The sequence below is a fragment of the Oreochromis aureus genome, linkage group 13 (assembly GCF_013358895.1).
Source record: "Oreochromis aureus strain Israel breed Guangdong linkage group 13, ZZ_aureus, whole genome shotgun sequence".
Lineage (NCBI taxonomy): Eukaryota > Metazoa > Chordata > Actinopteri > Cichliformes > Cichlidae > Oreochromis > Oreochromis aureus.
Window position 1 is genome coordinate 1,036,529 of NC_052954.1, and position 26,332 is coordinate 1,062,860.

At 42.4% G+C, this 26,332-nt stretch overlaps 1 protein-coding gene across 1 annotated transcript in view; it reads left to right on the forward strand.

The window, feature by feature from the left end:
* Positions 1-909: 909 nt before the first annotated feature.
* Positions 910-26,332, forward strand: part of slc18a2 (solute carrier family 18 member 2) — a 30,310-nt gene continuing 4,887 nt past the window's right edge. Inside the window, exons 1-14 of the mRNA XM_031755012.2 lie at positions 910-961; positions 1,070-1,248; positions 3,112-3,445; positions 5,631-5,689; positions 5,783-5,866; positions 6,389-6,481; positions 6,795-6,884; positions 6,975-7,018; positions 9,459-9,519; positions 11,226-11,321; positions 12,376-12,454; positions 24,914-24,965; positions 25,458-25,521; positions 25,611-25,730. Of these exons, the coding sequence (XP_031610872.1) occupies positions 1,116-1,248; positions 3,112-3,445; positions 5,631-5,689; positions 5,783-5,866; positions 6,389-6,481; positions 6,795-6,884; positions 6,975-7,018; positions 9,459-9,519; positions 11,226-11,321; positions 12,376-12,454; positions 24,914-24,965; positions 25,458-25,521; positions 25,611-25,730 (1,309 nt within the window). The 5' untranslated portion in view covers positions 910-961; positions 1,070-1,115. The remainder of the gene's footprint in view (positions 962-1,069; positions 1,249-3,111; positions 3,446-5,630; positions 5,690-5,782; positions 5,867-6,388; positions 6,482-6,794; positions 6,885-6,974; positions 7,019-9,458; positions 9,520-11,225; positions 11,322-12,375; positions 12,455-24,913; positions 24,966-25,457; positions 25,522-25,610; positions 25,731-26,332) is intronic.

Genomic DNA, 26,332 nt, shown 5'->3' on the forward strand with positions numbered 1-26,332 from the left:
AGATAAAGATGCAATGTTACATTTCACAAGCTGTGAAATGAGTCAAGAATGTTCATGATGTGTGAATATTACACTTCAATAAACTGTGCCTGCTAGAAACATCGAGAATATGAACTTGTTCACGATCTGTCTTTGTATCAATGATGCTAAAGTTAGTGCTGTGTTCAATAAAAGCATTTTTCACATGACTGAATTTGCTAACAAACTCTGCTTTGTCCAGTTTGCACCACTTAGGCATGTTTTACATGTTTAATGCATTATTACATGTTTTGCTTATTAGTTACAACATAAACTAAGAAGCAGCTGGCAGTGGAGAGGGAGGTTACACAGAGTTAGTGTCAGGCTGAATATTACCTCAGGGGCTGGACAGTTCTTCATCTGTGGCTGTACATCAGGAGGTGAGCAGGTCACCTACTAATCAGCAGGTTTGTGTTTCGATGTTCTTGGGCAAGATGCTAACCAATTATAAATGTGTGTGAACAGTAGCTAGGAAAAGACGTGCCTGTATGAATGAGGCTCTCTGCTTACATCGCCACGCACAAACCGGCTGCCTCTTAAAGACAGTCATAGAGCAGCGTCTTTATCTCAGTGGATGAAGCAGCACCTTCACATTAGGATGTTGTAAAATGGCGCCATATAAACTGCACTGAAAGCAACCTGTGACACCATTAATGCTCCAGCTGTTGTAACATTACACAACACTACATTTGCATGCAGTGTTGTAGTTACTTAGCTCAGGAGCTAGAACAGTAGTCAGTGTGTATATGTGATGAGTGACCTGTCCATCATCACTGAAGCCCAGCTGTTGTCCCGTTTGCTTCCTCGTGTCTATTGTTTAAAGTGTATTATCAGGTATCTACACGTAAAGGGGGTATGACGTCAATAGCGGGTCCAGTCAGTAGAAAGACCTCATCATCTCCTCCCATCTCTTGCCTCTCCAGCTCGTCCTTCCACATCTAAGGTAGGATTTCATCGCTCACTTTCTCTTTTACTAACTTATCATCAGTTTTAAACAGCTGATATTTATTTTTAAGTTACTGACCCATCATTGCCGCTTGTCTCTTTCCAGGAGTACTTACCTTTTCGATTGTATTGCGCTTTTCGGGACTTGCGCCATGGGGGGATTAGACGCACTCCGGCAGTTTAATTTGGTCAAATGGCTCAGAGAGGAGAGACAATCGAGGAAACTGATTCTCTTCATTGTTTTTGTCGCTCTGCTTCTGGACAACATGCTGCTGACGGTAGTCGGTAGGTGCTTTTCTCACCTTCTCTGTAAAGTTTCTTGCTCCGCTCTCTCTCTTTGCGCAACAGGTAGTCAGGTTTGTCTGTCAGAGGTGCTCGGCTGTCTCAAAGAGGCGCTTCTTGTGCACTACAGTTTAATATCTACCAAAATCTGCCTCATCCAATTAAATGACGGCGTTTGAACGGTAGATCTGTATCCACGCTGCCAGCACATGTTTAACTTCACAGTTTGGTTTGAGATGTACTGACGTCCGACTGCTCTCCATTAGAAAAACATACAGAAAGATCGGACTTAATGTCAGCTTTGAGCTATCTGCCAAAGCTGTTATTACTGTAGGAGGAAACACATCTCTTACTGTGCTTCTTATGTACGACCTGCTCTTTCTAAAAGAACAGATTTAGATTCCCTTCAGCTCTGTTTTACAAAGAAATAAAAAAATCTATGAAATTATCTATTTATAATTACTTGCTTTGTAACATGGCGGTATGTTACTGATGGTGTGGCTGCATTAAATGTTAATTATAACATATTCATCACACATGTCTGCTGTGCACAGACCTACAGTTTTCCATAAGTGCAGGAAAAAATGCATAACAGCCTCTATGAGCACATTTTCACGTTTTATGAATTTGATAGCAATACTCGATTTTTGGTCTGTCATTTTAATTTAATTTAATCTTTATTTAACCAGAAAGTCCCTTGAGATTAACATCTCATTTGCAAGGGTGACCTGGCTAATGCCATACAGCATTACAATCAAATAACATCAAAGCAGACAAAACAAGATAAAACAGGTCAGACTCAAAACTATTCAAATAGAAGGTCCAGTTTATGAAGAACAGTCACGAAAGCAAAATACATACAGACAAGAAATTAATAAACATATTTATGAATATGTGTAATAAATATGTGTAAATGGACCTGAGCACACCCAGTTTATTCCAAGCCAAAGCATATTTTTAACAGGACGAAGAAGATGAACACTGAGAAAAATTAACAATCCAACAATAAATGCACTGAAGATTGGTGGAGCCAATAAACCACAGACTGATAACCAGAATGTGCAGCGTCAGAGCTACAACCCACAGTAAGATATAGAGGGACAAAGCAGAGCCCGCAGGAGAGAGGAGACACAAAGTTAATGACATTTAAGAGCGGCATAAATGCACAGTGAGTGAAAGAGAGGAGAGCAGAAAGAAGGTGACACCAGGCCAGCTTGTGCACAGCAGGCAGGATGTTGTTGATCCTGATTAATTCATCTGTAAATATTTAGTATGACAGCTGTTTGTTTGTATCGTTTTTAATGGCTAATTTGCATCTGCCAATCTGTTCTACTAGTTGCAGTTCACACATAGACTGTATACAAAAGATGGTTGTGGTTAGCTTGCACCGCAGTGAATACACGAGCCGGCTGGCAGCTTCTCGATCACACAGTAATAGTATAACCTGCTTTATCATTCTTTTTCATTTTAATGGGGACCATAGTTTACACATCAGGAAACTGTTAGTCAGATGAAATCATTCAGAGACCGTCTTCTCTATCCAGTCTCTCTTTGCAACCATAGGATTTCCCCTTATTAGAGCATTAAAGCAGGATTATTGGTTTGCACGGGAGCTGTTTTGTTTGTAAATGTAAAAATGGTTACATGTATTCATATTTGGAGCTTTTTTTCAAATGTAAAAAAATAAACTCTCAAGGGTGTCAGCCGAAGCACTGAGGGTTTGAGGTTTGTACAATTCCTGCAGAAACTACTCTGACCTTTCTTCTCTGTTGTCATACGTTGCAGTAAAGTCTGGATTAGCATCAGTCAGCCTTTCATGTCAGATTTCAGTATATTGTTTCTCTCTCCCCTCCTTATACCCACCAGTTCCCATCATTCCCAGCTACCTGTACACTCTGGATGAGTCGACAGACGTGCTAAAGAACAACACGGCACCGAAGCAGGATTCTCCAGCATCCTTCCAAAGCATTGTGTCCTTATACGACAACACTGTTAGGCTGTCTGGGTTCAATACTACAGCTAGGACTACTGACCTGGTCCCTCCAACCCCTACTGGTACACAGCTCCCACCAAACTCAACCGACTGCCCCCGGTCCACCAACAAGCTGATTAATGAAAATGTCAAAGTAGGAATGCTGTTTGCTTCCAAGGCCACCGTGCAACTGATTACCAACCCATTTGTAGGGCCAATCACAAACAGGTAGGTTTTTGTAATTAGTCTGTGTTTCTTTGTCAATGTATACAGTAGTCATTGAGCTGATTACCTTAGATTTAGAAGGCATTATGCCTCTTGTCACTTTTGTAGAAGCATGCCAAATATTCATTCAAAAAATACTCGAAGGAATTCAAAGTTCTTGCATCTCTTGCACAGTTAAACTAGATCCTACATGTTTTTCATTTTAAAGTACAATCTATATGTATTCTGTCAGGTCAATATTTTTCTCTTTCTTTCATTTAAATACAAACAATACTCAGGGAAACAGCATGACGATGGATTTCTGGGAGAACGCAATGTTTTAAATGCATGTGTATCAGAATCACATAAGCTGACTGAGGTAATACTGTGAAGATTCAAGAAAAGATTGAAAGCAATGAAAAGAGTAACAGAATGTAGAGATTCTATAACATGTTGCAAAAAACATTAAAAGAAAAGAGAGAAAATAACCAAAAGAAATGATTAGTGAAGACAGACTGACAAAGGACAGGACGACAGGCTTCCTGTCAGACTGTAGAGGCTTCCTGATGCCCGAGGCAACATTTTGGTTCAAATTTCCCTTTGTGTCAAGAGAGGTCTGTGTGGAATTCCACTTATGGTCTTATCTAAGACAAGAGAAGGAACAGACTCCCATTTTAAGTTCTTAGTAGGAAAACATGGTGAACGCGTGAGGTCCATGTGTCTTTGACGGTGCAGTCCCGTGTCAGCTACAGACGTCCGACTGAACTAAATAGAGCAGAATTCCTGATTATACGTTTCTGCACGTGTGTGTCTGTTTGTTCATACATAGGTAGCTCCGCAGTGAATCAGTCACTTCACTTGAACACTTGAATATTCAAAGCCCTTCATTAAAAATACAGTTTTTTAAATATTTTTTAGATTGTTGAAGAATTAAAATAAATACATTTAAAATGACATTTTTGTGGGAGAAACATATTAATGTAAAGTGCAGTCACTGCCATGGTTGAGAATTTCCAACTTCCACTGTTGTAGATGTTATACATGATGAAGGAACCAAACTCTAGTATTGAGCTTACATCTAGGAACATAACTGTCAGAAGCAAAGATTATCTAACATTATCACTGCATTATTAAACATGAGGTGACTGTGCCTAAAACTCAAACTCAGCTTACACCTGTTAGTACAACAGTCTGCTGTACTCACTGTATTTGGTGTTTTACTTGCTCCCTGGAGGAAAAGCTGCAGAATTCATTTATGATTTCAGAGAAGATAAATCCATTCGTGTAGACTCTACAGAGTGAAGTCGTATCTTTGTAACTTTACAGTCCAGCCTGGTCCTGGTCCTGGTCCTGGTTTTCAGCCTTCAACCAGATTTCTGTTGCATGGTTACAGAGTTAGTAACTGATGGAGTTAGATTAGCTGTTGTCACTATTTCATTAAAATTAGACAAGGTTTCATAGATGTCCATGGCTCAACCATCCATCAGCTGCCGACGTGAGAGTCCACCGCGGGCTGTGACTAAACTGAACCTGAATAAAAATGGCATAAAACACATGACCTGAGACATGTAAGATTTTATCATGTTGGTGAAAACCACATTTGAACGGTTCTGAATGATTTGAAATCCTGCTGATGGTGAGAGAACATTTTCCAAACGGTGAGTTAGACGTTTAGGGCGGAGGGAAAAGCGTAACTCCACCTGAAAGGCAACATTTAGTGTCTCATACAGACACCTACATATGCTGTAATTGAAGCAAAGAATATGCTCCTATTACGGCTTCTTAGTCACCTTCTCTGCTGCCGGAGGACAATACAAGGCCAGTCAAGCATGTCAGGTATCTAAGCTATGATTTTGTTTTGATGGGGATGGCAGCTTTCAGCCTTTTAATCTTCCTCCACTGTTTTGGTTAACAGGCTAACATTTAAAAGAGAACACCACATGCAAAAGAACCTTATGGTTTGTCAAATCCTTTGCTATTATCAAGTTTATTAATGATATTGCATTATTGCGCTACATGTAGTTTTGGACCACACCCTCACCCATTTAGTAACTATCCATCAAACCAATGCTTTCTTTATGTATTCTTATGTATTATGACTGAATCATCTTCCACTGATATTATTATAAATGTGTCTTTTCTAAGTTAAAGGTAAAGACTTATGTTGGACATTTCTAATGTCTGCCTTTTATCCTCTGTGTCCATTCAGGATCGGATACCAGCTTCCCATATTTGCTGGCTTCTGTATAATGTTCATCTCTACTATCAGTAAGTTCCAGCAAACACATGTTCATGATGAAAAGCAGCAGTTTTGCATCACGTCTGATGGTTCTTTGTTTGTCTTGTTGTCCCTGTGTGAAGTGTTTGCCTTCTCATCGAGCTACGCTCTGCTGTTTCTGGCCAGATCGCTTCAAGGCGTGGGTTCGTCCTGCTCGTCTGTGGCTGGTATGATCTCCTCGTTAGTCTTTAAATATTCACTGTTCTGTATATCTGAATGCATTAACATTCATTCATTGTGTAGAGCCTCTTTATTTAAAATCATTGTCCCATTATGGATTTACAGGAAACTTTCTGTTTGAAGGCCTGAAGCATATCTGCAACGTCTACCTGTTTGGGTGTGAGAATAGATCATCATTGACTTGATAATAAACTAGATTAAACTGGAGGATGACATAAAACAAATGATGAAGTTATAATCTGATGTGTGCTCAGCGCTGAAGAGCAGACTCCAACAGATCTGTGCCCAACAACTCTAGTTTCATTTGTTTTTGTATTTCTATTGTGAGTCGTGCAGTTTCACTGAGCAGCTGTCGTTTCCTGCTCTTACAGAGCAACAGTACAATGGCCTGTATGTTGCATGTTGCACACACTGGCCTGCAGCGCTCCTGCTGAAACAAACACGTTCTGATCTTTTTCTGTCTGTTCTGAATTTCCATCACCTGATCCATACAACTGTGTGTTTTTCAGGGATGGGAATGCTCGCCAGTGTGTACACAGATGATGAGGAGAGAGGTCATGCCATTGGCATTGCCTTGGGAGGTTTGGCCTTAGGAGTGTTAGGTATGTGTGTGTAGCTTGTCAGTTATTCTGTAAAGATGACCAAATCTGAAATATTCACTGGATCTTTACATAAAACAGTCCAAATAAATGATAACACAATAAAATATAAAGTCTGCCTTGTCTGAGAATTGTTACAGTGTTGCATCCACATGTGAACTGATGAACTGTCCAGGCTGCAGCTTCTACTGATGCATAAATAATTGATGACAACAGTGAAGCTGTCATTTCTACACAGGAAATAAAGAAATAAGCAGACACAACCTGAGCTTTGTGACATCCTCAGTGCACTGTGGATTTGTCCTTTTCTTCACAGTTGGACCCCCATTTGGCAGTGTGATGTATGAGTTTGTTGGGAAGACAGCTCCTTTCCTTATTTTGGCATTCCTGGCTATGTTTGACGGAGGTATAGTTGTGTTGCTTCTTTGTATCCAAACTAAGTCGTGCCTGCTAATCTCTGATATCAGAGGTTTACATCAATCCACTGTCTTCACAGCTCTGCAGCTTTTTATTCTTCAGCCCACCAAGGTGACACCAGAGGTGAGTGTCCCTACTTTGATAACTCATTTCCTGTAAATGATCTGCCTTTATTAAGATGACCTTTACAGCTGCAGAACGTGCTAAAGACTATTTCAGTAAATACACAGCGTGGAGTGAGGACAGAGAAGCTGCGAGACACGCAACCAAACACCTGCTCCACCCTGTGGACATGCATGTTCAGACTGTGTGCATACACACAGGGCCATAATCAGAATACGTTATTTTAATTATATTTATAAAACCTTCTTTTACTGTAAAAAATGTGCATGAGCATCATGTCCACTTCCCTCTTTAGCCATGAACGGATGTTATCATATGTATCTAAAATTACAATTTGAGTTATTACTGATGACAAAAAAAAAGAAAAGACCAAAGAAATGCAGTTTTCCTCACTGCAGAGGTGGAGAACAGGAAACGTACCTCAGTCCTGAAATCACAAAGAAAGGAAACACACGTGCATGCATCCATACAGGGATCATACAGGGATCATAAATGGATCATAAAGGGATTCATACAGGGATCATACAGGGATCATACAGGGATCATACAGGGATTCATACAGGGATCATAAATGGGTCATAAAGGGATCATACAGGGATCATACAGGGATCATACAGGGATCATACAGGGATTCATACAGGGATCATACAGGGATTCATACAGGGATCATACAGGGATCATACAGGGATCATACAGGGATTCATACAGGGATCATACAGGGATCATACAGGGATCATACAGGGATTCATACAGGGATCATACAGGGATCATACGGGGATTCATACAGAGATCATACAGGGATCATACAGGGATTCATACAGGGATCATAAATGGATCTTACAGGGATCATACAGGGATCATACAGGGATCATACAGGGATTCATACAGGGATCATAAATGGATCTTAAAGGGATTCATACAGGGATCATACAGGGATTCATACAGGGATTCATACATGGATTCATACAGGGATCATACAGGGATTCATACAGGGATCATACAGGGATTCATACAGGGATTCATACATGGATTCATACAGGGATTCATACAGGGATCATAAATGGATCATACAGGGATCATACAGGGATCATACAGGGATCATAAATGGATCATACAGGGATTCATACAGGGATTCATACAGGGATTCATACAGGGATCATAAATGGATCATACAGGGATCATACAGGGATCATAAATGGATCATACAGGGATCATACAGGGATCATACAGGGATTCATACAGGGATTCATACAGGGATTCATACAGGGATTCATACAGGGATCATACAGGGATCATACAGGGATTCATACAGGGATTCATACAGGGATTCATACAGGGATTCATACAGGGATCATAAATGGATCATACAGGGATCATACAGGGATTCATACAGGGATTCATACAGGGATTCATACAGGGATCATACAGGGATCATACAGGGATTCATACAGGGATTCATACAGGGATTCATACAGGGATTCATACAGGGATCATACAGGGATTCATACAGGGATCATACAGGGATCATACAGGGATTCATACAGGGATCATACAGGGATTCATACAGGGATCATACAGGGATTCATACAGGGATCATACAGATTACATGGATGGAATAGAAAAATCTTATTTTTCAATGTTCCATCATCTCCTGTAATATTTAAGTATTAGCTTTATTTTGATACCAAGATTGTTTACACAGAGTTTGTAGTTGTGGAGTTTAAGAGGTTAAAGACTCTTCGTGCATCATTTCTGGACACTGAACAACGACTCATTCAGGAAGCAAAGAGAGAACGGTACTTTGGTTCCTTTCAGGATGACACATGTACTAAAATACTAATGAAGATAGCAACCAACTAGACAACTAGTACTGGAAGCAAAGCGGGGGAATCTTCTGAAGTTCATTAGTGAATTCTTTTACCAAGCGTCACCTCAGCTCCTCCTAAAATGTGCAGGGACATCTTTAGACATGTCACTAAGGCTCCACGGAGACTTGCAGTGAGGCAGAATAACCCCACTGGTTCCACTGGGCCCAAGTAGTAATTTATGGACTTTGGTTATTCAGAATGAAGCCAGCTACGTAGACTCACTACATTTATTCATTTTATATTATTCACCTTATTTTTAAGTGTTTGTCATGATTGCAGCATGATGCATGATTGCAGTATTCTCTGTCTGATTACAGACTTTTTAGGCACAGAGGTTGGTAGCGTTTGTCCTAACTGTTACACTACATAACTGAAGTAACTATTACATACGTTACAAAGCACCTGGAGATGACTGTTGGTGGGATTTGGAGCTATATCAATAAAATTAAATAAACTGTCTAAACTTTTATAACAAAGAATCAGGATTGTGTTTACTAAGATGATCAGCTGTGTTGACAGTGGCTCTACAAGCTTTCTGCATAAACTCTGTGGTTATGCTCTCCTCCTCACAGAGTCAGAAGGGGACGCCACTGTTGACACTGATGAAGGATCCATATATACTAATAGCAGCAGGTAAGGGAGTGGTGGTACACAGTACACAGTAGATGTGACAAAACATCATGTCAGTGAGATATTGTGTTTTTGATGGCAATGGGAAGAGAACAGAAGGAAACAGCAGCCAAACAGAGAGTCAGCAATTGCTTTCTTGGTCACACAGAAAAGAATATGGCTCCAAATTGTGCTGTGAGGTGAGTGCGCCACAATCAATCCACCAAAATAAACACTGTGACCTTATTGCAAAAGCAGCTGTGCCACTTCCTCTGGCTTTTATAGGTAAGCTCAAGAATGTCCCTGTCGAGATGTAGTAATGTTTGTAGTACAAAGGGTACATGCGTACATTTATACAGTTTGGGCATCCAGGGAGTTCAGAATCCACCACGGTCCCTACATGGATTATCTTTGCTGGTCCACTCATCCTCAGGCAGCATTAGAGCTTGGAGTCTTGAATTGTGACCTTTGCCTTTTGCATAGTAACCGGCTCGATAGGCAGATAGTCTGCTACAGTAGTCATAATAAAATGAACCAAATGGGTTGATTATAGCAGCAGAATTATTTCTTTAGCAAAGGTAAATTTTCCAGGGCAACACAAGTACGGTACATGTAGAAGCAGAAGTTATACATAGGAAATATATTTGCCTTGATTTATTAATTTACCTTAAAAAGTACGAGTTACACATGCACAAACATAGTCATGTCACAGCTATGATTCTGTGGGAAAACTGAATATGACAAATGATTACTGTCATTGTTTGAGCGATACTGTCATTCTGGTCCTTCGTATACTGTGGGCTTTTCCTCAGATATGATCTTTGCCAAAGGAAAACCAACCAAACCTTTGGCCCACTCTGAGGTTGGCTCGGCCTGTACCGCTCTCCTTTTACACACTGTTGCGGGTGATTTTATTTCCATTCATAACACAGGTCTGCAACCACAAAGCTGCACTGGGTTAAATGACTGTTTCTTATAGATTTTCTATCTGGTTCAGTTTTCTTGCAAAACTCATGTTTTTAGTGTAGTTAAGCGTCCAATTTCCCTTTTTAAACTGAAATCTGGTACCTGTACTTGAGGCAAAAACCGATATCCCATAAAGATATCTAACATTAATTTAATATTCCTAAGAGCGAGAGTCCAGAGAAATACAAATAGAAAATGGGAGGAAATGAGGGGGAGGGTACGGTGGGTTTGATGGTGTGAGGAGCTCAGACGATCACGTCCAACCAGGTTTAGTTTGTTCATAGCCAAAGGTAAGGAATCACAACAATGATGCATAGTTAATTGTAATAAAATATTGATTTTCATCACTGTTGTGCTTTTTTTAACATCAACTCTTCATGTTTTGCAAAAAAATAACTGTTCATGATGGAGGGAGATCATTTTTGAATTCAGCACCCAAAAAACATCAAATTGACCAAAAATCTCCCACGCAGCTGAAACAATGTTCTGTTTTTGCAGACCTGTGTAATGGATCACACCCAGCCTGGTCCGTCTGCTGGGACAATATGTTGTTAGTCACTGTAAGGCCTCTGTTTGCTCCTTGTGTCTGTGAAATGTCATATGTCAGCTTTTCCCTGCATGTCAATTATGCGGCAACATGGGAAGAAAGAAAGCAGGTTTTGTTTGTATGCTCGTCCGTGTGTAGATGGCGGAGCTGGTGGAAAAACGTCAGGTTAAAAACAGATGATAATTGACACGCACTTATCTTCAATCTTCATCCCCAGGTGCCATTTGTTTTGGAAATATGGCTATTGGCATGATGGAGCCAACTGTGCCAATCTGGATGATGGAGACCATGTGTGCCAGGAAATGGCAGCTAGGTATTTACAAAGCTCTGCTGTGCACACAAAAACACATGTTGTTACAGCACCTTTATAAAAGGTACTGCCGAGCATCCTAATGCAGTTTAATAGCACACATGTACCAAGGTGTAAATGCTGAGTTTTTGTTGCACATGAAGTTTATAATTACAACCCAAACTGGGGCTGCTGCTTCTGTGGTTGTAGAGCACAACATCCTCGCCCAAGTAAATGTAATTAACACCTCCATGATAATGTCTATTAGGTCTGTCGGGGAAAAATAAAACTTGTATTGTAATTACCCAAACAGAATGATCCTTTTTGTGTAACAGCACAGTCAACCACTGTTTACAGTTAGAGTCATTAGAGCTCGTATAGTTAGTCATGCAAAGTATTTTCATACAAATATCATGGAGGCAGTCGAACAGAGAAAAGAGACAGAAGTGTCCTTGCACTGCTGTGTGAATACCACTCATCTGTTTCACAGTAAATATCTACACACAGTTTCACACTGCATGCATGTATGGTCACCTGCTTCCTGTTTCAAAAGAGCCGTTCTTTTACAGATCTCTTCTGGCTAAAAGGGAGTTCTTTCTTCCCGCTGTCGCCAAGGGCTTTCTTATAGAGGATTGTCTCTGTATCACAGGGTCTTTATCTGTAGCTTTACACAAAGCTTCCTGGGGTGAATGTTGTTGTGATTGGGCACTATATAAATAAACTTTAATTTTATTTATATACTACATTTATATTTTATATATAGTGATGTCGTGTAAAAGTGCCACTTCGCCATCATGCCACATAGTTTCCATGCCAAGACTTCCTGTAGTCTTTGCTGTTATTAGCTTCTTCCTGCAGCCAGCTTTATATAAAGTCTAGGTCAGATAAAAAGGATGAGGGGGAACAGGATATTAGGGTGTCAGATGCTGGCAGGTGGAAAGCACAGGTCTTCATTACAGACAATAGAAGATGTACAGCAGCTCAGTGATGAGGCATTGATAGAGATCTGCTTATCTCTGGGAATCCTGGCTACACCTTTAGCCTCTCATGTCTCTGTGTGTGTCTGTTTCTGGCACAGGCGTTGCTTTCTTACCAGCATCCATCTCCTACCTTATTGGAACCAACATCTTTGGCACGTTTGCACACAAAATGGGGAGGTAGGAAGGGAAATTACTTTTATCTCCTTCTCTCTCTCTCTCCTGGTGGCTATGTCATATCTGTTTCCGCTCCTCTAAATGAGTTTTCGGCGTTTTGAGTGTTTCTGAGACTGGCTTTATTGAAGCCTTGACGATGCAGGGAATCTATTGTTTCTATCTGTCTATGACCCGAGTGCTATATTCTTCTAAGGTTGTTGCTAATGCCAGTCACCAGAACTGTTTTCAGTACTACCATAAACCAAGTCGGAAAATCACCTGTTCAGTTTACTAACTTCACCACTACCGAGACTGCTAGTACCAGACAAGTGACGACCACTATGACCGCTGCTTCTGCTGCTAATGTTTGACACTGTGTCACTACCACCAGTGACTGCATATAGTAGAAGTAAATGGTAATGGCAAATGAACTGGTTCTTATATAGCGCTTCACACACAACTTCATTCACCAATGCACATACTTTTGTCTGTGCTTTTTCTAAGTGTTTTCCATCCAACATTCACACATATTCATACTCAGACAGCTGCTTCAGGGAGCAACATGACTGAAATATTAGAAATGTCAAAACCAATTTTGGGGGAAAGAGTTCATAAATGCAAAGTGCTTCATTTTGTGTGAGTATGGACCAAAGTAAACCACCTTTGTGCTGTATTTCAAAAGGTAGATGTGGATCATTGAGAATACCACAGTAACCAGAATATGGTCACAAGGATAGTGGTCGGTCCATAGAGGATGATATTTATTTATAATGTTTTTTTTTTTTTTTAAAAACATAAAAATCTTACATGTTACATACGTTTTTTTAGTCTTTCTTTTCTTGGTATCCAACACATTTAATCATTCTTGAGATTTTTGAATTATCAGTGATTTGTTGAAAAACAGTGCATGGTATACCATAAGGGGCGCACACGAAATTAGAGAACTGTGACCAACAAGACTACAGCTCATGTCTTGAATTCTTGGGGTTAGCTCATGTTTCAACACTAAAAAAGGTTAAAACAGTATTTTTCACAATATTAAACATGTATTATATGTCAGAGGTGACTTGCGTGTCAAAGCACAATCAAAGAATACACCCCAAAAACTGTAGACATCTTGCAATTTTATTGTTAAAACAGCTATGTTACTTAGCAGGTATTGTACTTTTGGTACAGAGTCTTCGTAGGAGCTACTAGGTCCACCTGTGGATATCTGCATATGAGCCACAAATGTTCTTATTGGGTTGTCTCCCTGTTCACAAGAATAATTTGTACTGGTTGTTATGCAGCACTTTTCTACTGAACACTCAATTCACCTTTTTGCATCATTCACACAAGCACATATGTGCTTTCTAACATTGTCACACGTTTATACTCCAATGGATGCATCACATAGGAACCTCCCCCAACACTTGGCATGCAGACCTGCTCTACCGCCTGAGCTACAGCCACCCCCCTCACTACCCTTCAACAGAAGACTGCTCCAAAACTAACAAAACAATATCTGCCAAAGGGATCGTTTGTCTTCTTCCCCCAATCTGTTCCACTATGAACATGATTTCTTCGAATGTTTTTAACCCAGCTGTATAATCTTTAGAACTGGTTTGATGACATGACTGTCACTCATTGTCATGTGGCTGTTATTCACAACTTTTAGATTATGTGGAAGTGAAAATATTGATTTTTATCGGAGGTTTGTAGGTCTTACTCTGGACACAGTCTGAATATTTCACACTATATAGTTACAAGTGTGGTGCATAAGCAGGACAGTGTTGCCTTCAGCAGCACTGCAATGAGTTTGGTGAACGTTTACAAGATGTTGATCCTCTGACTACACAAATTAATGTGACACATTAACCCAAATAAACATAAACAGCTCCACAATGTAATGTAAGTCCATGGAAAAGCTTTGCCACTGTTGGGTAGCTAGTTAAAATTGGCATCAACATCAAACTGACTCTATTTTTCTTCCAAAAAACACAAAAACACAAAAACAGGAAAAAAAATGCTTTAAATGAAAGTTATAAAACTGTCACGGCTGCTGGGGCAGACGAGTGGAGTGAAGTGAGACAGGACCCAAATGCAGACACTGACAAGGACCGAACCTGAAAACATGCCTTTTATTGAGGCAAAACAAAGCTATGAACAAAAACACAGGAACACAAAGAATAAACTAACAAAACCTAAACAGGGAGGAAACTAGAAACAAGTAAGAAGAAACTAAAAGACCTGAGACGTGGAACACAACACATGGAAACCTGGAACATGGGGAATGTCATGGATAACGCGCAGGCAGGGTGCGACGTGCAGGCAGAGTGTGGCACGGGATGATACGCAGACACACCAGCAACACAGGGCTTAAATACACAGAGGGATAACGAAGGAATGGGACACAGGAGGAGAGCACAACTGGGAGTAATCCAACATGACGAGACACAAAACTGAAAACATAACATAGGACACAGACTGTCAAAGTAAAACAGGAAACATAACACAAAGATGCAGCCTTGACAGGGCAGACAGAGCAAACATGGAAGACAGAGGCAGAAACAGGAAGAACTGTAAATAACAATGAAACCAAAGACTAGAGACTCTAAGACAAAACACTGGGTCACCGACCCAGGACCGTGAAAAAACCATAAATAAATCTGAAATTAGATTTTTTTTAAATCTAAACTTGATCTCCAAGCATAACCCTTGTTGCCATCACAGTGTTCCGTTATTTGAAGTTATGGATGTTATTTGACTGGAGGCATAACTCACAGACACACGAGACGCGCCATTACTCCAATGAGTGTCCTTTATTATTTTTCACCCCCCCACAACAACCCAGCACAAACGTTCCTAGCTCTTAACATTTACCTGATACTACATCACCCCTACTAAATAGGATGTGATGCTGGGATATAACCAAGAAAACAGATTAGACCCACAGGCTTTAAAGTATACTACTGCCTTGTGCTTTATCTGGTAACAGCTTGTTTACTGAACTCGTTTGGTTTCAAAACCCAGACTTCTCAGAATGTCCAAAAAATAAACTCTCAAAGTATACAACTCTGAACACTAAGCATAAGTGCACATTTCTGAACTATTTGGTGCAGCTACAAACAACATGTTTAAACAGTGCAACCATTTGCTTTATTTCACATTGTCTCTATGAGGGATGGAGTAGACTACCCAACCCTCTGCCTGAGTGTGGGGATTATTCTGCCCCATTGCTCAATCAGTTCCTAGTCCTATGAGCAAACATAATCTTTCAGATATGCTGGAGGCCTCCTAGACCTGGGTGGGACTTGGCTCCCAGCTTCAGGAGTCTGCTGGCTGGCCTCCTGTGGGATAGTGTCTGGAACCGACACACTCTGTGCACCTGGAACAGAGTTCTCAGGTGAAGCCTCTGGTGGATCAATAGAAGTCTCTGGTGCCCCAAGTGTCCGTGTAAGATGGTAACGGTTTCTTCTCAGCGTGCCCTTTGCTGTCTTGACGATGTAGGACCTCGGTGAGCCTGCCATGGACATGACTGTCCCTCTAGTATCCATGTCTGAAACCCACATTGTCTCCAGGATTGAGCTGTAGCATATCATGTGCTCTGTGTCTGCGGTTGTAGTTTTGTCTGTTTTTGTCTGTACGTTTGTTCTATAGCTTTGAGCTTGTCTGTGTCCGTACCCCTTGGATTTAGCTGTGATGGGATGACAGGAATAGTTGTCCTTATCCTCCTACCCATTAGAAGCTCAGTCGGGCTGTAGCCATTTGCCAATGGAGTGGCCATAAGGGCGAGATAGGGATCGCCAGACTTTTTAAGAAGACTTTTGATAGTCCTGACTGCCTTCTCAGCCTCCCCGTTGCTCTGAAGGAAGTGGGGACTGGATGTCTCATGGCTAAAGCCCCATTCCTGTGCAAATCTTTTGAAGGAATCAGACGAAAACTGAGGTCCATTATCAGAGCGAACCCGCTCTGGTATGCCATGACGTGCAAGGATTGATTTACAGTGCTCGATCACTGCCTCTTATGTTGTAGATGTCAGTTTGGCAACTTCAAAGAATCTGGAAAAGTAATCCACAATGACCAGGTACTGTTTATTCTCTATCTGGAACAGATCAGTTCCCACCATGGCCCATGGTCTTTGTGGGAACTCGGTAGGTAGCATGGTTTCTTTGTGTTTAGTCTGCTCACGGCAGCAAGTGTCACAGGTCTCAATCACTTTTATCAGGTCACTGCTCAGGCCCGGCCACCAAACAGATTGTTTAGCCCTCTCTCTGCATTTCGTTATTCCTAGGTGTCTCTCATGTAGTTTAAACAGAATGTTGCTCTGAGTGATGTGGGAATCACTATTCTGCTCCCATGAAGAAGCAAACCATTGTGGACTGTGAGGTCACCTAAAAATGGCAGATAAGGCTGGAAAACCCTTTCAATGGAATACTTATCTGGCCATCCTTCCACACAGAACTTCTTCAGCTGACTTAGAATGCTGTCATTGTCCTGATGTGTCTGGATTTTGTGGCTCTGTGGCTGGCAGACTTGCTATGACGGACTCCACATACAAGTTGATTTCTTCCTCCGGCAAACCCTCAGTTGTGTCACATACAGGAGCTCTGGACAGTACATCTGCTGTTGCAATGTCTCTACCAGGAACATGAGATATGGTATAAGAGAACCTCATCAATCGCATGCGTAGACGTTGTATACGAGGTGGAAGCTCGTCCAGGCCCTTGGAGCCAAGCAACAAGACCAGAGGTTTGTGGTCTGTTTCAATGTGGAATGTTTTCCCAATTAAGAACTCTGCAAACCTCTCACAGGCCCATGTTGAAGCGAGGGCCTCTTTCTCAATTTGAGCATATCGCTGCTCTGTCGCACTGAGAGCTCTTGAAGCGTATGCTACTGGTTTCCACCCTAAATCAGCTTGCCGCTGGAGAAGCACTGCTCCTAAGCCATATGAAGATGAATCAGCTGATACGCACGTTTCAGCATTTGGATCATACAGAGCAAGCCCTGGAGGTGTTGTCAGTTCAAATTCAAATTCAAATCAAATTCAAATTTTATTTGTCACATACACAGTCATACACAGTACGATATGCAGTGAAATGCTTACACAACTGCTCGTGACCTAAAGAAAAAAAAAGAAAAGGCTATGAATAAGATAGGAAATAAATATGAAAATTAAAAGGGGTAAATTTAACTAGGAAGGAATAAAATAATATATATATATGAATTTGTTGAAAATAAAATAACTGTACAACACAAATTCTGGGGCGATCGTGGCTCAAGAGTTGGGCGTTCGCCTTGTAATCAGAAGGTGGCCGGTTCGAGCCCCGGCTTAGACAGTCTCGGTCGTTGTGTCCTTGGGCAAGACACTTCACCCGTTGCCTACTGGTGGTGGTCAGAGGGCCCGGTGGCGCCAGTGTCCGGCAGCCTCGCCTCTGTCAGTGCGCCCCAGGGTGGCTGTGGCTACAATGTAGCTTACCATCACCTGTGTGTGAATGGGTGGATGACTGGATATGTAAAGTGCTTTGGGGTCCTTAGGGACCGCTATATAAATACAGGCCATTTACCATTTACAAATTAGAATGAAGGGTAAATTTAACTGGGAAAGAATAAGATAAAATATATATGAATTAAAGTTTAAAATAAGATAACTGTACAGCAAAATACACAATACACAGTATAGAAATATATAAGAATTATGAAGAAATATGAATATATATACAATAACAGCAGCATTTTACAAGTATTAAATGGAAATGAAGAAATATAATGTCCAGTGTTGTGCAAACCACATTGTAGGTGTCTTGTGCAGTGCAAATATGCTTAAAGTGATTAAGTGTAAACAAAGTCCAGACTGTCCAGTGTGTGTGTAAGAACCATATGTGTGGGTCCGTTCTATGTGGTGGTGTGATGATTGAGAGACCGTATCGCCTGCGGGAAGAAGCTCCTCCTCAGTCTCTCTGTGTTGGTCTTCAGGGAGCGGAATCGCTTTCCTGACCTCAACAGAAAGAACAGTCCGTTGTTGGGATGGCTGAGGTCCTTCACGATCTTCCTTGGTCCAGCACCGCCTGCTGTAGATTGAGTGCAGGTCAGGGAGCTCGGAGCGAATGGTGCGCTCAGCTGATCGCACAACCCTCTGTAGAGCTCGTCTGTCCTGCATGGTGCTGTTCCCGAACCAGGTTGAGATGTTTCCCATCAGGATGCTCTCTATGGTGCACGAGTAAAAGTTCCTGAGCACCTTGGAGGGCAGTCGGAAGTCTCTCAAGCGTCTGAGGTGGTAGAGACGCTGTCGGGCCTTTTTCACCACGGTGTTGATGTGACAGGACCATGACAGGTCCTGCATGATGTGAACTCCGAGGTATTTGAAGCTGTCCACTCTCTCCACTGGGCACTCGTTGATGACGGGGGTCTGGTAGTTCCTCTCCTGCTTAGTACTGAAGTCCACTATCAACTCCTTTGTTTTACTGACGTTTAGAAGGAGGTTGTTCCTCTGGCACCAGGTCTCCAGATTCCTAACCTCCTTCAAGTAGGCCGTCTCGTTGTTGTCAGAGATAAGGCCCACCACGACGGTGTCGTCAGCAAACTTGATGATGGTGGTGGAGCTGGTAGTGGCCACACAGTCATATGTGTACAAAGAGTACAGCAGGGGCTCAGAACACACCCCTGGGGGCTCCAGTGCTGAGAGTGGTGGAGGCTGAGACATGTCCGCCCATCCTTATTGCCCGTGGTCTGCCAGTTAGGAAGTTGGAGATCCACTGACACATAGATGAGCTGAGTCCCAGGTGCTCCAGTTTGGTGGTGAGTGTGGAGGGAATTATGGTGTTAAATGCAGAGCTGTAGTCGATGAAGAGCATTTAACATAATTCCCCTTCTGGTGTCCAGGTGAGTGAGTGATGTGTGGAGGAGATGAGAGATGGCATCGTCTGTGGAGCGATTTGGACGGTAAGCGAACTGCAGTGGGTCCAGTGTGTCTGGTAGTGAAGAAATGATGAAGTCTCTGACCAGGCGTTCAAAGCACTTCATCACTACTGAGGTGAGGGCTACAGGGCGATAGTCATTGAGAGAAGCAGGGTGGGGTTTCTTCGGGACAGGAACAATGATGGACTCCTTGAAGCATGTGGGGATCACCGACTGAGATAAAGAGATGTTGAATATCTCAGTGAACACAGGTGCTAGCTGGTATGCGCAGTCCCTGAGGATACGACCTGGGATGCCGTCTGGTCCTGCTGCTTTCCTGGTGTTCACTCTCTTGAAGGCTCTCCTCACGTCATGCTCAGAGATGACGAGCACGTTTCCGGTGTTGGCAGTATCTTCCTGTCTGCAGCCGTTAGCGCCGCTAGCGTTAGCATCGTTGGAGTCCTTAGCTGCAGCCTCGAGCGAGCATAGAAAGTGTTCAGCTCGCTGCCAGAGTCACGTCCGCGTTCGTCAAACCGGTTGTTGGTGCTTTATAGTCCGTTATTGTCCTTAATCCCGCCACAGGCTCCTAGAGTCACTCTGTTGGAGTTGTGACTCTAGTTTCCTCCCGTAGCGCTGCTTCGCCTCTTTACCGCCTTCCATACGTCATAAGACGCGGCTTTGTACGGGTCCATGTCCCCGTCGCGAGTCCCGTGTTGTAGGCAGCGGTGCGGGATCTCAGAGTGTCGCGGATGGTTTTATCCACCCACGGCTTCTGGTTGGGAAACGTTGTGATAGTCTTTGTCTCCACGGTATCATCCGCTAGTTTCCCGATGAATCCCACCACCGCTTCCGTAAACACGTTGACGTCATCATCGGAGCTGTTTCTGAACATGTCCCAGTCTGTGTCGCCGAGTGTGTCCTGTAACGCGGCCACTGATTGGTCCGTCCAGCGCGCGACCTTCCTCTGAACCGGAACTTCCTGTTTCAGCCTTTGTTTGTATTTTGGCATGAGGAAGATGGCGGCATGATTGGATTTGCCAAACGGAGGGCGAGATTGTGCCTTGTAGCCGTCCTTGACCGTAGTGTAGCAGTGGTCCAGTGTCTTTTCACCTCTGGTGGGGCAGGTGATATGTTGATGAAAGTTCGGCGGTGCGCATCTGAGGTTGGCACTATTGAAGTCCCCTGTCACAATAAGCGCGGCGTCCCGGTGTTGTGTCTGATGCCGAGTGAGAGCCTCATGCAGCTCGCATAAGGCAGTGTCCGTGTCCGCTTGTGGTGGAATATAAACGTTCTTTTTTGATGCTATCGAAAGCCTGCTGCTGCTGTGGCCCCCATGACCACAGGTTGGACTTCCTCAGCAGATCTCTTAGGGGGCGTGTTTTTTCCGCCAGGTGAGGAAGACACTTTCCTAGGTGATTCACCATGCCCAGGAAGCGTCTCACCTCACCTATGTTGCTGGGCTCATCCATGGAACTCACGGCATGCACCTTGTCAGGATCTGCGCTAACCACCGATGCCTCAATGACCTGCCCCAGGAACTTTATCCTGTTCTTGGAGAACTCACACTTGTTCAATGTTACTCCAGCCTCCTGCAGTCGAACCAGTGCTTTTCGCAGTCTCTCATCATGCTCTGCTTGTGACGTCCCCCAGATGAGCACATCATCCATCTGGCTGAGGACTCCTTCTAAGCCCTCAAGAATGCGTGCCATCCGTTTCTGGAAGTGTTCTGGGGCTGTTGATATTCCAAAGCACAGACGATTATAACAATACCGACCAAAAGGTGTAATAAAGGTCGTGAGCAAAGAAGAGTCCCTGGATAAGGGAATCTGCCAAAATCCTGCATTGGCATCCAGCTTTGAAAATACTTTTATTCCTGCAAGCTGTCCTAGCGTGTGTTCGACTGAAGGGAGTGGATGTTTCTCTCTCATGACATATTTGTTTAGTTCAGTGAGATCGCTGCAAATTCTCACCTTGCCTGTGCGCTTAGGAACCACCACCATAGGCGCGCACCAATCAGTGGGCTCCTCCACCTTGGAAATGACACCCTGCTGCTTCATCCGGTTCAGCTCTTCTTTAACCTTTGATAAGAGTGGAAGAGAGATTCGCCTAGGGGTCGAGAGGGAAAACGGCTGTGCCCCTGGTTTCAGAACAATATTGTACTCCCCCTCCATTTTGCCTAAGCCGCTGAAAAGCTTGGGGAATTCTTGTCTGACAGCATCAATAGAGTCTAAGCTAATATGATTCACTCTAGCAACCAGCTGTAGTGCCACTGCAGCATGCCCGCTCAGCAGTGGTGTGCATAAGCCCTGTACAACATAAATGTCTTCTTTGGTTTTGTGGTTGTTCTTGCTGAGAGTGGCTGTGAACATGCCTTTTACCGTTAGACGTGTTCCTCCTGGGCCCTGCAGAACCCTCTCGGGCTTATCCAATCTCCCCAACTGATGCTGTGTGTAGAAAGTCTCTGGGACTGCTGTGACCCATGGACTCTCTTTGGTTTCCGCAGAGAGGGAACCCAAGAAAGCGACCTCATCATCTGTATTGCTGTTCTCTGAAACTGTTGCAGCATTGACTTCACACAGTTTTTTGTTTCTGCACATCCTGGCAAAATGTCCATTTTTCTTACAGTAATTACATGCGGCTTCCCTCGCGGGGCATTGTTGAGGATTGTGACCTTTTATGTCTCCACATCTTCTGCATTGTGTCTTTTTTTCTTTCTGTGTTTTGGCGGTGGTTTGTTTATGTAGCGGTGTCAGCTGCTTGGGACGTGCCAAGCAGCTTGCCGTTTAGCATGGAAGCGGTTCAGTTGTGAGTTGGTAATATCCATTTTAAAGTTAGTGTTTAGCATCTCTTGTTGCATCTCTTGTTGCTTCTTTACAAGGTCACTTTGTCGGGCTCTGTTAAGTGCTTTCTCTAGCATTAGTTCTGGATCCATTTGTAGCTGTTCTGACAATCGTTTGTCTTTCAGACCCACAACAAATCTGTCTCGCACTATTTCATCATGCAAAGTCCCGTATCCACAATGTTCTGCCAGACAATGCAGTGCAGTATGGAAGCTGTCGACTGACTCACACGTCTCTTGTTGATGCTGGTTAAACTTCGCTCGCTCAAATATGATGTTTCTGCGGGCTACGAAGTGAGCATCCAACCTCCTTTTAACGGTCTCGTAATCGCTCGCCTCTTTGGGAGTCAGGTGCAGGGATACCAATATGTCCTCTGCCTCCTCACCCATAGTGTAGATAAGGGCGTTCATGTCATGGTTCTGGGTCGGTTCGACCCAGCATTTTGGAGTTGATATGTTTTGGTTTTGTATGATGGATTATTCCTGTATACTGGTGGTGGTGGTGATGATTATGATGATGATAGAGTATTATTAGAGTTCCATGTTTCTGTTTGTTCATGTTTAAGGATTTGTTCGTCGGTCGTGTCTGCTTAGTATAGGTCTAGTTCCATGTGTCATTTTCTGTCTCTCTCTCAGTGTCAAGTCGCCGTCTTTGTGTGATGGTTTCTTGTTTCCTGTTTTATTGTGAAGGTCTGCGTCTCATGTGAGTGTGTTCAGTTTTACCTGTCTCGTCTTGTTGATTACTCCCAGCTGTCTCCCCCACCTGTGTGTAATCTCCCTGTGTTTCTCTGTGCGTATTTAAGTCGCGTCTTCTGTCATGGTAGTTGCTGGTCCGTCTGTGTATCCACCCTGCTCCTTCTGTGTGTTATCCCTGCTGTCTACCGTCATCCGCCTCTGCTCGCCGTCTTTCATGTTCATGTTCTGGCTCCTGCTCCGTAGCTTAGTTGTTTCCTGCTCCGAAGCTTAGTTGTTTCCTGCTCCGTAGCTTAGTTGTTTCCTGCTCCGTAGCTTAGTTGTTTCCTGCTCCGTAGCTTAGTTGTTTCCTGCTCCGTAGCTTAGTTGTTTCCTGCTCCGTAGCTTAGTTGTTTCCTGCTCCGTAGCTTAGTTGTTTCCTGCTCCGTAGCTTAGTTGTTTCCAGTATAGTTTAACTTTGTCTCCGTTTGCCACTTTTTCCCTGTGCCGTGTATTTCAATAAATCACCTTCTCACCTTTACAAAGTGCCTGCATTTGGATCCTACTTGATTATCTCCACACGGCTCATCTCACTCGCCGTGACAGTTCACTTGATTTTCGTCCGCATGCGTCTCCAAGCGGATGTGAAATCTGTCAAAACGCTTTATCCATTTGGTCCAGTCATCGGACCTAAAAGTGAACTTCTCCAGCAGGGTGACTTGAAACTGACTCATAATAATAATAATGGATTGGATTTATATACCGCTTTTCAAGGCACCCAAAGCGCTTTACAATGCCATTATTCATTCACGCTCACATTCATACACTCATGACGTCACGTCTCTTTTCGCGCAGCTCCTCTGTGGCTGACCTTTAACCTGGTACTGACGCCGAAACCTTTCACTTATGCCCGACTAATGTTTCCAGTTGTCTTCTGACCACATATTCCGTTATTTGAGGTTATGGATGTTATTTGACTGGAGGCATAACTCACAGACACACGAGACGCGGCATTACTCCAATGAGTGTCCTTTATTATTTTTCACACACACACCCCCCCACAACAACCCAGCACAAACGTTCCTACCTCTTAACATTTACCTGGTACTACACACAGCAGTAAGACATTTCTTGGTTACCAGGTTGGATTTTGCCAGAATGTTCTTTAAAGAAAGACCCACGACCCATCTTCAGTGTTCTGGTTGAGGCAAGGAGGTTCTCATCTAAGACTTTTCCAGTCCATGGCTCAGTTTGGGTTTCATCTAACCACAGCACTTTCTCCCAAGCCTCCTTGCCAGCTGGAAAACTTCGTTGCATGCGTCTTCATAGCTCTACCACCAAGTGAGAGAGGAAAGCATGCTGCCCTCTACCGAGTGTGGCGTGTAACTGAAAATACTATCAACCCCAAACAACAGACTGAACATTGGTTCCACCCTGGAAACATTCTGTAAAACCTTTAAATGTGTATTTTAAAACCAACAATGTATACATTAAATCTGATATATTAAAATAAAGTATTTTTAACTTATTTATTATAACTTAAACCATGAAATTATCTTAAACCGCATACATAACTTTGCACTTTTGCTGTAACAAAACAAATTTCCCACCTGTGGGACTAATAAAGGTCATCTTATCTTATCTTATCTTATAACTGCTACTGACGGCAGCCACAGCATTCATAATTCCATATATCTTGCTTAATTAATATTTGATGTCTTCAGTTTGAATCTACAATGTGGAAAGTAGTAAAATAAAGACAAACCATTAACCATATCCAAACCTTTGACTGGTAGTGTACACCATATCACTCTACCCCAAGGATCAGGTCCTCCGGGAAAAACAAAGTTCTCTGATTTCCTTACATGGATGACTGAGCATGCATCACTATTGCTTAGAGGTTGCAATAACTATTCTTTGACATTGTTTGATATTGTTTGGTTTATGCTTACATGAGTCTGTTTAAGAAAGAGGAAGTAGAGATGAGGTTCTGTTTAGCCTGGAAAAATACATGTTATATTCTCATGAAAGGAAATCTTCCTCAGTGTGGTAGGAAGGAGTGGAGTAAAACTGACTACTTATTGTCTTCCTTACAGATGGCTTTGTGCTCTTATTGGAATGGTTGTGGTTGGGATCAGTGTAATATGTGTAAGTATGTGACAGTCAGCTACATCACTAGAATAACCTCAGATGTCACCTATGGGAAATGTGTTGAGGCCTGTTGAGTAAAAAGTTTGAAATGGACCTGAAATATTGTTCTTTAAATGTAAACAACACATGCATCTTGTAAGCCAGCTGGTATAAATGTAACTTTATATCCATTAAATGTTCACTGCAATATGCAGTGCCTTATGTGTGTGTTAAACCAGATAATCATTTTTTATATTTAGAAAAGCTAAAAAATGCTGGAGCAAGAGTCACAGCTCCGTATGTGTCTGATAAACAACAGTGAGATTTGCCACAGATTTCTCTGTATCACATTACTCTGCAAATCCAGTTCTGCTAATGGGAGTCTGACTTCTCAATGGTTTCCATGATCAAATCTAAAAGCAACTGTCTTTTTTCACTGTTGTTAAAATTCCTGATTATTATATATTTTATGTTATTCATGAAAATGAGCCCATAATTTGTTTGTTCTAGGTTCCCTTTGCTAGAGACATCTATGGTCTGATTCTTCCTAACTTTGGTGTTGGTTTTGCCATTGGTAAGATCACTAAGTGTACTAATTCCACCTATGAATGTGTGCAGACTTGCAATAATGTATAATGTAAGAGCATTATGATTGTGTTACAGGCATGGTGGATTCCTCTATGATGCCTATAATGGGTTACTTGGTGGACCTGCGGCACGTGTCTGTTTATGGAAGTGTGTATGCGATTGCCGATGTAGCTTTCTGCTTGGGATTTGCATTAGGTAAGCAAGAGCAAATGCCATAAAACATCCATATGTTTTAACCCCAGGCTAAAATAGCAGTATCAGTTCCTGGAAACCTTTTTCTCATCTTGCTTGTGTAATGGTGGAGAACCAATCCTTATTACTTATATTTCATTTTTATGATTTCTTTGAGCTGTTCACGTTCCAGTGTGGAAGCATTGTATAGCATATTTCCAAAAAAGTACTCACTCACCCAACCAACTCACTGTTTTGAGGATTGTTGCAATCACTTCCATGGACACAGGTATTCTACAAACATTTGTGATCGAATGGGTCATTCCCAGGAACTCAGTAATTCAAGCATGGTGGCATGATACTGTTCCACCTGTGCAACAACTCCACTAAGGAAATTTCCTCCCTACTAGATATTCATGACTGAATGACTGTTAGTGGTAATATAACAAAGTGGAAGCATTTGGAGACTAAAGCAACTCAATTCAATTAAATTTTATTTATATAGCACAAAATCACAACAACAGTCACCTCAAGGCGCTTTATATTGTAAGGCAGACACTGCAATAATTTTTGGAAGATTTATGTGGCAGGCTGCTTAGCTGCTCTGCAAGGTGATGAACTCCACC